General features: G+C 32.2%; 3 protein-coding genes across 3 annotated transcripts; 2 read left to right on the top strand and 1 right to left on the bottom strand.

Annotated features, from left to right (window-relative positions):
- Window positions 1-1,696: 1,696 nt before the first annotated feature.
- PPL_07796 (uncharacterized protein) lies at window positions 1,697-3,295 on the top strand (the record flags this gene model as incomplete). Its single annotated transcript, XM_020578630.1, has 3 exons — window positions 1,697-1,865; window positions 1,962-3,028; window positions 3,116-3,295. 3 exons carry the CDS (start codon window positions 1,697-1,699, stop codon window positions 3,293-3,295), a joined length of 1,416 nt encoding a protein of 471 aa, XP_020431499.1.
- A 547-nt stretch (window positions 3,296-3,842) lies between these two features.
- PPL_07795 (putative importin subunit alpha A) lies at window positions 3,843-6,640 on the top strand (the record flags this gene model as incomplete). Its single annotated transcript, XM_020578629.1, has 4 exons — window positions 3,843-4,094; window positions 4,169-4,265; window positions 4,387-5,627; window positions 6,044-6,640. The coding sequence occupies 4 exons, from the start codon at window positions 3,843-3,845 to the stop codon at window positions 6,638-6,640; spliced, it is 2,187 nt and encodes a 728-aa protein (XP_020431498.1).
- A 110-nt stretch (window positions 6,641-6,750) lies between these two features.
- Window positions 6,751-17,178, bottom strand: PPL_07794 (uncharacterized protein; the record flags this gene model as incomplete). The annotated part of the gene is made up of 13 exons (XM_020578628.1): window positions 6,751-7,027; window positions 7,249-7,437; window positions 7,501-7,552; window positions 7,583-7,883; window positions 7,904-8,240; window positions 8,296-8,643; window positions 8,705-14,017; window positions 14,044-14,105; window positions 15,322-15,379; window positions 15,824-15,902; window positions 15,936-15,995; window positions 16,582-16,615; window positions 17,146-17,178. The coding sequence occupies 13 exons, from the start codon at window positions 17,176-17,178 to the stop codon at window positions 6,751-6,753; spliced, it is 7,143 nt and encodes a 2,380-aa protein (XP_020431497.1).
- Between the last annotated feature and the right edge of the window lie 178 nt (window positions 17,179-17,356).

Raw genomic sequence — 17,356 nt, 5'->3', positions numbered from 1 at the left:
AAAACAAATGCAAACGATAGAGAAGTGGAGCCGAATTGATTGCATTACTGCTGTCTATTTAGTTACCATCTAGATTGTAAACAAACAATCAACTAATTCTAATTCTAAAAAAAAAAAAAAAACAAACAAATAAAACAGTCGATCTTTGTTGCAACTACACTGAACAGCAACAACAATTACATTATCAACAATCCACACGATGTGATTTTGTTGAAATTTTCACGACAACAACAAACAAACAAACAAACAATACACACCAATCAATTTGTTGAGCAGGGTTAGTAGTCGTTGGTATTTAAGCTACTGAGAATAGTATGATGTATCAACAGTTGATGTTGTAAATGAAAATCGATTGCATAACAAAATAAAAGAGATTTTAAATCGATTTAAAGTTAAACATTCATCACTCCTTTGATCATCATCATCATCATCACTAAATTACATCAGAATTTCAGAGCTCTTTCTTTTTCATTCCACATAACCACTTTTACATCTTCATTTTCATCTCAATATTCTCCAAACACATCAGCTTTAGCTTAAAGTAATCACAGTCTAGAGTAACAAATACCCACCATTGATCACCCAGCATCACACTCACACAAACTCACATGTGATCATTAAAAATCACAATCAAACACACACCCACCCACAATCAAAGCAATAAATAAAACAACCACTGAACACAGAGATATGTATAACACTACTACTATATTATTATTATTATTATTTATTATTTGTTATTTAATTATTATAAACAATAACAACAGGTGATACCCCCTATAGTATCACTCTAGAGTATACCAAGAGACAGAAATGATAATATAGTTGTTTGGTGGTATTTAAAACTGGTTACCAAAATTGTAGGAGGATAACAAAGCTATTATATTATTATATTACTATTAAAATCAATACTATCAAATAAAATCAAGTTTAATATTTATTTGTAAATTATCTTATCATTTTAAACATTTCCATTTTATTATTATAAACAAAAATATAACACATTTACTATCTGATCCTCCTGCTACTAGCTAGTAACAGTATTATCATTATTTTTACAATCATACTTTACCATCATTCCAAAAGTGTTTTGTTTTGTTTGGGTTTTTATTATTACTGTTATTACTGTTATTGTTATTGTTGTTATTACTTTATTAATCAATATCAAGTAAATTATAACAATACTCTCAGTCCATCATCAACAACAGCTTTATTCTAATATATCTTTTTTATCTTAATCTTTTAAATCACCATCCCTCACAACTACACTATAATCAACTATCAACCTACCCACTACCTACCCACCACCACCAAGAATTAATTAACTCTTTTCTATTTTTGTCATTTTAGGAGCAATACTCTTGTGTCAATATTACATTGTTTATAATATCAACTTGATCATCATTAATAAATCAATTAATAAATCAATCCATCAATTAATAATCAATCAAAATCAATACAATCAAAGTTTAACTAAACCAAACTATTTTTATCTAATTATTTAAAAAAAAACATTAATTAATATTAAATAATAGTTTGTTTAATTAAAGTTCTTTATTTGAATATTTAGATTGTGGATCGTTCACTGTCAATCCAACATATTATATAGCCTGGAATAATTGGTCTCGATAATAAAATAAAAACGGAGCCACCAATCAATTGTAATAAAGTGCCAATAATTACACAGACAACCAAAATGGGACCGATTTTGGTTGATATTTTGGCACCTGCCCTTACATTTCCATCGAACCTCTCACAGTCTGAAATTATAAGTGGTACATCGTTGTCATTAGGACTTCCAGAGGATCAATTGGAGTTCCTTTCACTAGGTGAATCTCATCTATGTTGTCTGATAAAGAATTCAAGTAAGTACTTCTTGTTTTATTTAGAACTAAACTCTCCAAAAAAGCAAAAGATATCTAATCAGTTATTATTATTATTATTTCTTTTTTTATTTTTAGAATTCTCTTTGGATTTTATTGAATCTTTATATCAGGAGAATACACTGTTACATCATCGATTTGAAAAGAGTGCGGAGGCAGTCGAAGCACTACAGGAATCGTTGATGCAGACAACACAGCAACTACAGGAGAAACAATCGTTGATCTACCAACAGCATCAAACCATGACCATGTTGTCACACAAAGAAAGACAACTCTCTGAAGAACTCAATCAATGGAAGAACAAATACGAAGAGGAACTTTATAAACGAAAGAAAAATGAAAAGAGAATCGAACGTATGAGAATGCCAAAGAATGGTTCAACAACTCCAACCAATAGTAATAATAATAATAGTAACAACAATAGTAACAACAATAATAGTAATAGTAGTAACAATAGTAATAGTAATAATAGTAGTAATCCAATGTATTTAATTAATTCACCAACACCATCACCTTCAATGTTGACATCAACAGCAGCAATGTCACCATACTTGGAACGAGAGATCGAGCGACACAAAGACCGTGAGATCGAATTCAAGAAGGAACGCCAACAACTTTTGGATCAACAACTCCAACAACACGCCGTCCAACAAGTAACACAAGCCGCCCAATTGAAATCACCATCGATCTCACCATCGACTTCATCCAACTCTATAAACACGCTTACCAACAACATTTGTAATACATCTAATAATAATAATAATAATAATAATAATAGTAACAGTAGCAACAGCAACAACAACTGTAATAGTATAATAGTTGGAATTAATAGTTTGAGTAGTGGCAATCTTCAAAGTAAACTAAACTCTGTCGCAACGTATGCAGGTTGCAACAATGAGAATACCGCGGCACTCATACAAGACCGACACTCCAAGCGGTCATCTTCACTCTCCTCACAGACATCACCGATCAGATTCACCGTCACACCCACACCTGTAAAGAAAACACCATGCTCGACGCCAACCACACCGATCAGCTCATCCATTCCAAACCTCAACGACTTTAAATCACCATCTTCACCCTATAAATCACACAACCAATCAGTTCAATCACCAAACTTTAGAGAAACAGAGTTATTCGTAAATGTAAGTTTGAAACTTTTATATATTTATTTAAAAATAAACTATAATTTAATATACTAACTTAAACATCTATTAATATATATATTTTAGTGTCGACAATGTAAATGTAATATTTTTAGAGAAACACAACTTAAATGGGTTTGTGATTGTGGGCACCTAAAGATAACACATAAGCCTTGTAATGAGAAGGCATTAAGCCCAAGACCCAACTCATCGTCGTCATCCTCTTCTACATCATCAGCATCATCGCCTTCACCTTCACTGAATTAGATCAAATCAAATCATTTTCAAAATCAAAACAAAACAAACAGACACACTGAATTTATCTTAAAATACACAATTAAGTATAAAGACAAAACCCCTACAAATAAATATTTATATGTTTATATTCATTCAATCAAAAAAAATATTTATTTTTACAATTTTCTTATTTTTTTTCAATTATTGCATATGTTGTATAATTGCAATTATTCGTTATAAAAAATCACAATATTCAAATTTGAATTTCAAGAAGTTCAAAAATAAAATTTGAAATTTGAATTTTGGGTGGCTGTTACATTGGCGCACAGTAAATGAAATTTTTTTGTTTTCCAAACCCTGCTGTATTTAAAGGTTTGATGCATTTATTATAATCAATTATTATTGTGAAATCAAAAGTAACTATAACTAACTACAAACCTACATACTTTATATATATTATTATATTATTTTATATTTTTATAAATAAATAGTTTAACTATTTTTTATTTATTATTTATATTATATTCTTATTTGTTTAATATATCTAATTATTTAAATTAAAGAAAAGAAAAGAAAGATGTCATCAATTAGAGATAGACAAGATAGCAGAAGAAAAGACTTTAAGAAAGGTATTGATACCGAACTTGCTAGAAGAAAGCGTGAGGAGGTCACTTCCAGCATTAGAAAGTCCGCCAGAGATGATTCCATCTTGAAGAAACGTTCTATTCAAAGAGAACTTATTCCAAGCAATACCATGACAGAGATTTCAATCCCAAAGGAGATTCAAGATCAATTCGATCAATTCGAATCAAAATCATTAGAAGTTAAAGTATGTATCATTTTGATTATATATATATATTATCTGTCCCCACAAATATTAATATTCAAATATAATACAATTAGTTACAATTATTACCAGAGTTAACTAGTGCACTTAATTCCACAGATCAAGCTATTGTCGTATCAGCTTTGATTCAATTCAGAAAATTATTATCATTAGGTGTGTAGTAAATCAATCCAATATTTTTTTTGATCATTCAATCAACTAACATATTTATTTCTTTTTTTCCAACCTTTTTTTTTTTTTCGTATTTATTTATTAATAACAAAAATAATAATAGATAAAAATCCACCAATTGATAATGTTATTGCATGTGGAGTCATTCCAAGATTCAATCAATTATTATCAGAGTGTCCAGTTGCCAAAGTTCAATTTGAAGCTGCATGGGCATTGACCAATATCGCATCGGGTAACAGCAAACAAACCGAAGAGGTCATCAAAAGTGGATCCGTCCAATTGTTTATCCAATTGCTTTCCAGTCCATTCGAAGATGTCAAGGAACAATGTGTTTGGGCACTCGGTAACATTGCCGGTGACTCTACCAAGTCTCGTGATGGTTTGATCGAGTTTGGTGCTATCGAGCCATTGGTTGCCATTGGTATGTCGGGTTCGCCACGTATGTCATTGATCCAAAATGCCATTTGGACTCTATCGAACTTGTGTCGTGGTAAGCCACACCCAGACTACAACCAAACCGTTAAAGTCCTCCCTTTGCTGCGTCATTTGATCAGTCCAGCATTTGCTGCCCACTCTGATATTTTGGCAGACGCTTGTTGGGCTGCCAGCTACTTGTCCGACGGTGAAGACAAGCGTATCCAATCGGTTGTCGACGCCCAGTTGGTTCCAGGTCTCGTCACCATGTTGGCTAATCCATCCAGCTCCGTCTACACTCCAGCTTTGCGTGCCATCGGTAACATTGTCACTGGTAACGCCGGTCAAACTCAGACCGTCATCGAATGCGGTGCCATTCCAATGCTCTCCAAGTTGTTGGACGTCAACCGTAAGAATGTCCGTAAGGAAACCTGTTGGGCATTGAGTAATATCACTGCCGGTAGCCAAGAGCAAATTGTCACAGTCGTTTCGCCAACCAGTGACATCGTTCCAAAGTTGATTCGTTTGCTCAAGTCTGCCGAACATGAAGTCAAGAGAGAAGCCTGTTGGGCACTGAGTAACGCCACCAACGGATCACCAGCCACCATCAACGCATTGGTCAACAGCGGAATCCTCGAGCCACTCTGTGAACTCTTGGACAACCAAGATCTGGTCGTTTTGAAGGTCACTATGGAGGCTTTGTACAATATTCTCAGCTATGGAAGCACCTTGCAAAAGAAGAGCGGTGTCAATCCATACATTTCCATGATCGAAGAGGTCGAAGGAGACCAAAAACTGATCGAACTCCAAGAATCAGAGAACAAAGACATTTTCAAAAAGGCATCGAAATTGTTGGCTGAGTTCTTTGAAGTCAGTGAATACGATGATGAAAACTCTGAACCAAACACTCATTTCCAATTCGGTAGTTCTGTAAATTCCAACGCCATCTCTTTTTAAATTTATCGACATATAAATAATAATAGTATCATTAATTTCTATTTAATAAGAATAACTAGAAATTTCTAATAAATAATAATAATAATTTTAATCAAGTTAGTGAAAACCCGATGATCGTGGGTGGTTTTTTTTTTTTTATTTGAAAATTGGTCAAAAAGTTATTTTTTGAAGATATTTTCTGGTGAAATAGTTTAGTTTTTTTTTTTTTTTTTTTTTTTGTGATTATTGTTTTTTATTTTGAACCAACTGTCAATTTATTTTTGCATTTCTTTAATTTAGGAATTTGTAATATTTATTTGTAATAGTAAAATAATATCTTTAAAATGGTAATGAATAGTTCATCTCAGTGAATAACAATTATGCTAATATGTCAGTGTGTAATAATATAGGCAACACTATCTGATGAACAAATGCAAATGATCCGTGTATCATTTGATAAATTTGATACCGATAAGAGTGGTACTTTGGATAAGTTCGAGTTGAGAAAGGTATTGGAGGAGACACTCAAGAGAAAAATCAGTGATGTTCTATTCAATCGTTATATTGAGATTCAGTTCCAGATTTCAGATACCAATTTCAATGGAGTTATCGATTTCGACGAGTTTGTTTCACTCTACAAAAAGATTCACATAAACCCAGAGCTTCCAATTCACTTGCAGGCCAAACAATCACCAGAGGTACATCGTACATTGGAGACAGGCGACGGTGCTCCAAAGGTCGAGAGCAAAGTGATCACTCTTACCGACGCTGAAATGGTAGACGCTCAAGCACAGTTCAAGAAATACGATAAAGATAACAGTGGAAAAATCGATCGTCAAGAACTTGCTGATCTCCTCAGAGAAACAATTGCAAAGAAGATGGGTAATTTAATGATGAACAGATTGGTCGACAGCCACATGCAATTGGCAGATAAAGATAACAGTGGCGAAATCGACTTTGATGAATTTATCATCATCTATAAAAAGATCTTGTCAAATGCTAAATAAACAAACAACCTATATATTGTAACAAAAAATAAAATAAAAAATAGTCAATGGATATAATTTGAAACAATTACTTTAATTTGTTTATTTTTTGTGTCAAATTACTATTCAAACTAAGCGTCAATGAAACCAGATCTAATATATACTTCTGGATCTGGCTCATTTACTGTATCAAGGGTGAAGCAATACTTGTTGTCAACGAATTTGTTATGTATTCCTACAGCACTGTTTTTATATTTGCCTGTTGGATCTGTCATTGTTGCACAGTATTGTCCGGGTTTCAATCCTTCAACTGTAGTTCCCTTATATCTCTTACTGGCGTCTGTTGTTGTGGTAAAAATTACCTTATCCGAGGAGTCCTTTAATTCATATTGAATGTCACTTAAAAAGCTATGTTTTTCATTAAAAATTATGATTTCAATTTTTTTTAATATTTCTATTATTATACATACTATTCATTTTTACCTACATCAGCACCATCATTGTTAGTATCAAACCAGGAGTATGCATAAAGGGTGAATTTATCAATAACTTTTCCACTTTTGATCAGAACATTTTGGGTGCGTTTGAACATTCCATTGAGAGTGAAGCAATATGTGTTGTTCTCAAACTTGTTGTCTTTTCCAACCTTAGTATCACCATAGATTCCTTTGGGATCGGTCATAGTTGCGCAATAGTCACCTTCAGGTAAGAATGGTATTGAAATAGTGGTGGATTTTTCTGAGAAGACTGTTGTTTTCTCGAAGATAACTTCTCCAGTCTTGTTGTTTGTAAGTTTGAAATCCATTCCAGCAAGATACCTTATTTGTAAAAAAAGAAAATTAGTTCCTTTGAATTGATGTTTATGGAAAATAGTAACTCACAATTCACCACTATCATCTTGTCCATTTTCATTCTTGTCTACCCAAGCAAAGGCTGTGAAGTTAAAATACTTGAAGTATTTACCACTTGCTATCTGGAAGTAAGGAGATTTACTCTCGGTAGTTGCTTTTGGTAGCTCGAAACAGTATTTGTTGTTTTCAAACTTGTTGTCCTTTCCAATTTTGCTATCAATAAATCTATCAGATGGATCGGTAACAATTGCACAGTAATTTCCTGGCACTAAATATGGAATAGATATTGTTTTGTCAGTTTCTTTAACTACTGTTGTTTTACTATAGACTTCCTTATCATTTGAGTCAAATAGTTTGAATAACATGTCACCTAGATAACTATACAGAAGAGTTAAAAATTTTAAGAGTTTTTTCTTAAGTTAAAAAATAATACATACTCTTCGCCTGAATCAATTCCATCATTGCTTGCATCAATCCATGAGTAACCTGTGAGGTTATAGTAGGTTGGGTATTGTCCATTTATAAAGTTATAAATTTGTTTAGGAGCTGTCAAATCATTCAATTCAAAGCAATGTCTTCCAGGAGGGGTAACGGGGTTCGGACCAGATTCTTGATATTTTCCAGTTGGATCTTTCATTATTAGGCAATAGGAGCCTGCCTTCAAACCCTTAATATCAATTGCATCGCTTTTCTTTGTATCGTCAGTGGTAAACTTGGCTACTTCATTACCATTCTCATCAACCAAAGATCCTTCGATACCGGATAGATAACTATGGGATTATTAAAAGTTAGTATTGAATTACAACAAATTATCTCTTAACTTACGGTTCACCTGAATCATCTTTTCCATTATTATTCTTATCTATCCAAGAGTATCCATTGATAGAGTAATCTCTGCCATCTATTCTTCCACTAGCGATATCTAGAACACCTTCATCCGTAGTTTCTTCATTGAGATTAAAGCAATATTTGTTTTCAACAAAATCGCTATCAAATTCATTAGAAGTATCTTTTGAGAATTTACCAGTAGGATCTATCATTGTTGCACAATATTCTCCTGCTGGCAAATCATGAATTTCAATGGTTTTATTTCCCTTTGATGCATCTGTTGTGAGTTTCTGAAGTACCTTTCCACTCGAATCTGTTAATGTAAATTCAAGGCCACTTAAGTAACTATTGTCAATTTAAATTAGTATTGAAATGTTTTATAAAAATTTGTTAATAAAAATTTTACCTCGAATTTTCATTAATAAGACCATCTTTATTCCTATCGAGCCAAGCATATGATATGATCGTAAATGTGCTTGGTGGAACTACACCACCATTGATGTTTGGTAAGATGTTATTGACAAGTTGTGAATTATCTGGTGATAAATCAACATCAACTTTAGAGTCGACAAACTTAGAATCTGATGATCCACTCATCCATTTTGTACCTTCAGGAATCTTTGGAACCAAAACTGAGTATTTGCCAGTTGGAAGATCATTGAAACTGTAAGTTCCATCGTCTTTGGTTGTTGTAGTTTGAAGAACATTTCCATCTTTATCTAGAAGTTGAACTTCGATTCCACCGAGTTTCTTGTCATCCAACTCCATTTTATTATTCTTATCAGTGTCTTCAAAGAATGTTCCAGTGATTCCATATTTGGTTGATTCTGGAGGAGTTACTCCACCATTGATGTTTGGCAAGATGTTATTGACAAGTTGTGGATTATCTGGTGATAAATCAACATCAACTTTAGAATCGACGAATTTAGAATCTGATGATCCACTCATCCATTTTGTTCCTTCAGGAATCTTTGGAACAGAGACAGAGTATTTACCAGTTGGAAGATCATTGAAGCTGTAAGTTCCATCGTCTTTGGTTGTTGTAGTTTGAAGAACATTTCCATCTTTATCGAGAAGTTGAACTTCGATTCCAACAAGCTTAACATCTTCTAAGCCAATTTGATTGTTCAAATCAGTGTCTTCAAAGAGTGTTCCAGTGATTCCATATTTGGTTGATTCTGGAGGAGTTACTCCACCATTGATGTTTGGTAAGATGTTATTGACAAGTTGTGAATTATCTGGTGATAAATCAACATCAACTTTAGAGTCGACAAACTTAGAATCTGATGATCCACTCATCCATTTTGTACCTTCAGGAATCTTTGGAACAGAGACGGTGTATTTACCAGTTGGAAGATCATTGAAACTGTAAGTTCCATCGTCTTTGGTTGTTGTAGTTTGAAGAACCTTTCCATCTTTATCGAGAAGTTGAACTTCGATTCCACCGAGTTTCTTGTCATCCAACTCCATTTTATTATTCTTATCAGTGTCTTCAAAGAGTGTTCCAGTGATTCCATATTTGGTTGGTTCTGGAGGAGTTACTCCACCATTGATGTTTGGTAAGATGTTATTGACAAGTTGTGGATTATCTGGTGATAAATCAACATCAACTTTAGAATCGACGAACTTAGAATCTGATGATCCACTCATCCATTTTGTACCTTCGGGAATCTTTGGAACAGAGACAGAGTATTTGCCAGTTGGAAGATCATTGAAGCTATAAGTTCCATCGTCTTTGGTTGTTGTAGTTTGAAGAACCTTTCCATCTTTATCGAGAAGTTGAACTTCGATTCCACCGAGTTTCTTGTCATCCAACTCCATTTTATTATTCTTATCAGTGTCTTCAAAGAGTGTTCCAGTGATTCCATATTTGGTTGATTCTGGAGGAGTTACTCCACCATTGATGTTTGGCAAGATGTTATTGACAAGTTGTGGATTATCTGGTGATAAATCAACATCAACTTTAGAATCGACAAACTTAGAATCTGATGATCCACTCATCCATTTTGTTCCTTCAGGAATCTTTGGAACAGAGACAGAGTATTTACCAGTCGGAAGATCATTGAAGCTATAAGTACCATCGTCTTTGGTTGTTGTAGTTTGAAGAACCTTTCCATCTTTATCTAGAAGTTGAACTTCGATTCCAACAAGCTTAACATCTTCTAAGCCAATTTGATTGTTCAAATCAGTGTCTTCAAAGAGTGTTCCAGTGATTCCATATTTGGTTGATTCTGGAGGAGTTACTCCACCATTAATGCTTGGCAAGATGTTATTGACAAGTTGTGAATTATCTGGTGATAAATCAACATCAACTTTAGAATCGACGAATTTAGAATCTGATGATCCACTCATCCATTTTGTACCTTCAGGAATCTTTGGAACAGAGACGGTGTATTTACCAGTTGGAAGATCATTGAAACTGTAAGTTCCATCGTCTTTGGTTGTTGTAGTTTGAAGAACCTTTCCATCTTTATCGAGAAGTTGAACTTCGATTCCACCGAGTTTCTTGTCATCCAACTCCATTTTATTATTCTTATCAGTGTCTTCAAAGAATGTTCCAGTGATTCCATATTTGGTTGATTCTGGAGGAGTTACTCCACCATTGATGTTTGGTAAGATGTTATTGACAAGTTGTGGATTATCTGGTGATAAATCAACATCAACTTTAGAATCGACGAATTTAGAATCTGATGATCCACTCATCCATTTTGTTCCTTCAGGAATCTTTGGAACAGAGACAGAGTATTTGCCAGTTGGAAGATCATTGAAGCTGTAAGTTCCATCGTCTTTGGTTGTTGTAGTTTGAAGAACCTTTCCATCTTTATCGAGAAGTTGAACTTCGATTCCACCGAGTTTCTTGTCATCCAACTCCATTTTATTATTCTTATCAGTGTCTTCAAAGAGTGTTCCAGTGATTCCATATTTAGTTGGTTTGATTCCAAAATCGGTAGATGTTTGATCTGAATTCAATTTGAAGCATTGTTTGTTACCTCCATCAGTAGTGAAAGTTGAACCCTCAGGTGTTTTGATTTCAATACAGTAGTCACTACCTGGTAAATCCTTGAATTCATATTTTCCATCTTTGTCTGTTTTGATTGTTTGGAGTACATTTCCATTTCTATCTGATAGGGTGACGGTTATCTCTGGAATAGCTTGGTCATTCGAATCTTTCACTTTGTCATTGTTGTTGTCGATAAATACACTGCCTCCTGCCGAGAATGTTTGAGATGGTACAACTAAACCATTCATATTTGACAAGACATTGTTGACAATACCTTGATTACCTGGTGATAAATCAATATCAACTTTGCCATCAGTGAATTTTGAATCTGGTGAATTTTCAGTCCATTTTGTTCCATCAGGAATTTTAGGAACATGAATAGTATATTCTCCAGCAAGAATCTTATCAAACTTGTAATCTCCATTTGGTGTTGTGGTTGTGGTTGCGATGACATTTCCGTTTGAGTCCAAAAGTACAACAGATACTCCTCTCAATGATTCATCTCCAGCGGTCATTGTATTACTCTTATCTACATCATTCTTGAGATTACCGGTGACTTGATAGAAAGTTGGAATAATACCAGTGTTGAGGTTATCGATTTCTTTTGTTGGATTCGAATCAAGTAATGTGAAACATGTTTTACCTGATTGATCAACTACAGAATCGGTTGTCTTTGGTGAGAATGAAGAATATTCACTTGGTTTGGTAACCTTCATACAGTATTTGCCTGCTGGAAGATTGCTGATACTCCATTCTCCTTTGAGGTCGGTGGTGTTTGCACTAACAAATATACCATTCTCATCTGTGATTTCAATATGAACATTAGGAATACCTAACTCTAATGGGTCTCTTAATCCATCGCCATCCATATCCTCAAACACTACTTTACCAATAGTGAAGTTCTGTTTTGGAGGAACAACTTGCTTGTAGAATCCAGCATCAATATTGAAATTGGCAAACTGTGCTTTGATGTTTGGATAATTTCCAGTTGGACTTGTAGTGTCTTGAGTCAATTTAATTCGATAAACCCATCCATCCTTATCAGGTGGTGATTGTAATGTTGTTGGTGATGATATGAATGAATTTGATGGAGGAATGAAATGAACATTGTAATCACCAGATTCAAGACTGTCAAAGTGGTAGAGTCCATTTTCGTCTGTTTTGGTGGTTGCCAAGAGTAATCCTTGAGAGTTATAGAGATTAACAGTAACACCTGGCAGAGCTTTATCAATAGAGGCGTCATACAATCCGTCTTTGTTAACATCTTCAAAGACATGGTCACCGATTGCAAAGAGAGTTGGTGGCTTTGGTATTAACATTACACATGCATTGGCAATCATTGTCTTTGTTAAACCAGTGGTATCGTTGTTGATGACCAAGTTGGCAATTCCGTTTGAATCGACTTGAGATGAGGCACCATGAGTGAACTTGTAGCCATTTGGAAGAACGAACTGAACTTGATACTTTCCAGATTTGATATTATCGAATCTGTACATACCAGTGCTAGTAGACACGGTATATTTAATCAAATTTCCATATGCATCAAGAAGATTGACTCTAATTCCTTGGAAATATCCTTCTCCCGCCTCTGAAATACCGTTTCCATTAATATCATTACAAACTTTACCAGTGATGGTAAAATCGTCCACAGGTTGAGCCGCATTGATTAGACCCATATTAATGTTTGGATTCCAAAGTGTTGCATTTGATGCACCATTACTCGGTTGAGTTGTGCTTGGAGATAGTACAATTGGTTGAGAATGGCCATTGGGATCAACAACTGAATCTTTTCCAACTCCAGTTGGTGATACTTGTTTTCCTATTGGAACAGTGAATTGAATAGAGTAGGTTCCTTGTTCCAAATTGTCAAACAAGTAGTTTCCTTTAGAATCGGTCACTGTTGTTCTGATTATTTGACCCGATTGAAGCAATTGGACAGTGACTCCTGGATAGTATAGTTCATTTGGTTGGTGAATTCCATCAGAGTTATCATCTTGGAATACCATTGAACCGATGGCATATTTTTGTGGATTTGTTGTTGTGTTGGTACAGTTACCAATTCCAATTAAAGAAAAATAGTGGAGAACGCTTTTACATGGGACATCACAATAGTTTCCTTTGGTGGAAATTACAATCTTTGAAACCATTTGATTTGGTTGGAGTGCAACATAGCTGTTGGCTCCAACACCAGACCATGTAATGTTCATTGTTGTATGTTCAGGTGTCATACTAAAAGCTGGAGGATGCATAGCTTCACTCGAAGAGAGAATTCCATGGTCCAATGTCTTCCAGTTGAGCATATTGATTGGATATCCATAGGCATCGTAGGCATCAATGACAACCGATGACTCAGAGGTCACACCATATATAACGAAAATAAAATTCATGGTGCTTTTCTCAAGGAATTCCAAGGTAATGTTGCTTGGCGAAGTTCCACAGCTGGAGTGCATCAACGACTTGATGTCTTGATTTCCAGTGATGTTAAAGAACTTTGGATTGGAAAGAAGCTTGGAATATAGATGAGTGAAACCAAGCATCAATGGTGAGCTATTACCTTGGAGAGACACTCTGACCTTTGGGAATCCCTGTGCCCATTGGAGAACTCCACTCTTAACGTGCTCAAAGGCATGCGGTTGGAAAGAACTGAAATCAAGGTAGGTCTTCTCTGGTACACAGTAATCACAAATCACTCCATTTCGAGTTGGATCAACCAAACCACTGGATAGTGTGAAAAACAGTGTTACCACCAAAAGAAGACAGTAACCAAAAAGGTTTTATCATATTCTTTTAATGATATCAATAAATCCTAAACATTTTTAAAAGAAATAATAAAAAAATAATAGAAAATATAATAAATAAAAGTTAAAATTTTGTAAATTAATTGGCATACAAAACAAAATGAAATACTTTACAAGATATTTTTATTGATATTTTTTTTTTTTTTATAATTTGGTATTTACCAAAAAAAAAAAAACAAAAAAGTTTTATATTTATAGTTTAGAAAGTTAGCTTTTTATATAAATATGTTTTATCAACTATATGTGATATTTCATTTTATAGGTTGGGTTTTTCACAGCGATTTTTGTATTCTCGCATTATTTTTCAAAATGCACAGAAAAGCTGTTCAAAATTTTTTCATTTTTTAGGGGATAAAATGAAACTTACACATATAAATGTTATCAAACCATTTCATAAACCTTGCTTTTAAAAAATTTTATTATTAAGTTGAAAACTAAACCATACCCTATAAAGCGAAACCATCTGCATTAAAACCCATTTGTGGATTATATTATAAGTACTAATAACTGTAGAAGAATATGGATTGCACCTTTGCTTAGTATGTTAAATTTAATTTGAAGAACATCCCACTTAGTGTTTATTATTTTGTTGCATATTAACATGATCAAATAAGGAAAAACAAATAATCAAATCATATGATTTAAATAACTATTAAAAAGAAACCAAAAGTTGCATAAAGATTCATACCAAATCAACACCAAAAATATAGAGAGTCAATTTTACAAAAGTGGTGATTGATTAAATTTTAATGGTGAAAAAAACCAATGAACTAGTAAACACCATACACCCCTCAAACAGATAGTTAATGTGTGATTGATTAATTTAATGTTTATCACCACTTTAAATCAAAAAACTATCAGTTCTGCAAAATAAGATTTAACATTTAATTTGTTTTCAAAAGAATTTTAAAAATTTCGTTTAAATCAAACATTCATATGAAATTGGTATCAAAATAACACCCTATTCTCAAGTGTTGAATGTATCAAATTGTTAAAAATGCCCATCCGAAATAGAATAGAAATAACTTACTATTGTCAAGACCTATGCATTGCATTTTATTTAAAAAATTAATATATCTATCAATGAGTAAAAATACCATTTCTAATAATGATTGTTTCAATAGAAACAAAAATTTATAATAAAAATTTATTATACAAATTAAATCAAATCTTAATGTCTTTATTATTTTTGATAGGTGATACGGTTTAAATCAAATTATATACAATGTGATTATACATTGAAGGAGTTTGAGTCAAATTCGATAGAGTGTTTATGAGTTTTCTATGAAAGGCAAGAAAAAACTAAAATTTTGTTTTATTTCTAATGCAATTAAGTGTAAAATTCATTCATATAAGCTTGAGCTATCAAAAGTTTTATCCTATAGAAATAAGATGATTTCAATCAATTTTTTTTTCTAAAACATGTTTAAATTTTCGTGGAATCTCATTTTGTAAATTTAAATTACATTAACATTATTTTTTTTTTTTTTTTTGGGAATTTCCCCAACATAGGCGAATTAATTAATGACATGAGTAAATATTTTTTTATTTACTGAAATAGAGAAAATCAAAAAAAAAAAAAAAAAAAAGATTTATTTTTAAAAAATAAAATGAATTAAAAAACAATATTTTTATTTTGATATGATATAAAAAGATAACTCTTGTATATATTTAACTTAACAACATCAGATCGAAATGGTCTATCCAATATTGAAAAATTTCTTACTCTTGGGAACAGGTTTTCAACGTCCAAGCGAATAGTGACAATCTACTATTAAATAGTTTCTCTTCTTCTGTATTGACTCCTCCAAGTTTTTTTAATAGGAGTTAAAACTTACCATCACCTATATAGGCTTTATCACCTACGCCAAATAAATAGGGCAAGTTGGTTTGTCTTGCTATATATATAGTTAGGTCGTCGACCGTAGTAAGGACCATCGAGTTTTACCAAACTTCCACTTAGGTTAACTATAACTTGATATTTAAAACCATTGGCCTTATATTTACCTTTATTCGTAGTTAGTTATAAAAATTATTGAGGTTAAATATTAGTTAATAAATTAAATAAATTTAATCTACTGAGTATTATACCTGAATAAGTAAATTTTTGTGTTTCTCGATCTATTGGTTTTTAATTTCTATAGTATCAACTACTAAAAATGATGGTCTGTTTTTGTGAACAACAGGAGGTGTTTTCAATCTCTTTGAAAGATCAAAAAATCACCCATTTTTAAAAAATATTAAAATACAACTATTAATATATAAATATATTTAAATATCACTAAAGTGATATTAATGTAATTATTAATTTATATGTTGAAAGATGATTTACTGAAATAATCACAAAAGACCATATAAATAAGTTTTGTTTAATGAAGTCGGCAAAATGAATATAAATAAAAATTAACTTAATTCTTTATAAATTTACATAGAGAAACCCGAAAGTTAAGTTAATATCAATTTTTAATATAAATAATTATTTACTTGAATTTTTAATCGCTTTCCCAAATACCGATATCTACTATGACCAATGAATCAAATGATATATAATAATAATTTTGAAAATTGAGATTTAAAAAATAACATAGTTGGTCCACAGTTTTGATACACTTTGAAAATGTGAAGACAATTTATATTTAGTTTTTTTTATATTAATAAAGATCGAATTTTTGTTTTCTCATGGTGTTATTTTTGATAAAGTCAATTCATATCAACAATTTCCTTTTATAATTGATTATTAAAAGTAAATTCAAAGGTTTTAATCTAAAATAAAGTGTGTAAACTACACAGTCAATCCCAAATACCACCCAATATTTCTCTTCAGGTAACTTTGAAATCCAGAGTGTTGAACTTTAAAAATAATGGGTGGGATTTTTAAATTGAAAAAAAATTTTATAAAATAAAAATAAGTTTTTATTAATTTTCAAAAATAATATAAAAATGTTTCACAAATGATTACATTTTTATTAATATTTTTATTATTCTTAAAACAAAGTTAAATATTTAATATAAATAAATTCTCATTGTCTCAAATGGACATTGAAATACCATTAAAATCGTATGGTTTAGTTTTATCAACATTTTTTTAAAATTGATCACCAAAAAAAAAAAAAAAAAAAATCTATAGATTATAAAACAACAAAATTAATTTAATTTTTTTTATTTCTTTTTATTTCTTGCACTTGAAGTATATATTTAATAACAAATATTAACATAAATAATCTAATATTTACTCAAGTCAAATAATTAGATTGTAACA

Source organism: Heterostelium album (assembly GCF_000004825.1).
Source record: "Heterostelium album PN500 unplaced genomic scaffold PPL_scaffold8, whole genome shotgun sequence".
Taxonomy (NCBI): domain Eukaryota; phylum Evosea; class Eumycetozoa; order Acytosteliales; family Acytosteliaceae; genus Heterostelium; species Heterostelium album.
Note: the sequence above shows the minus strand (reverse complement) of the source record. Positions and strands in the feature narration are given on the sequence as shown.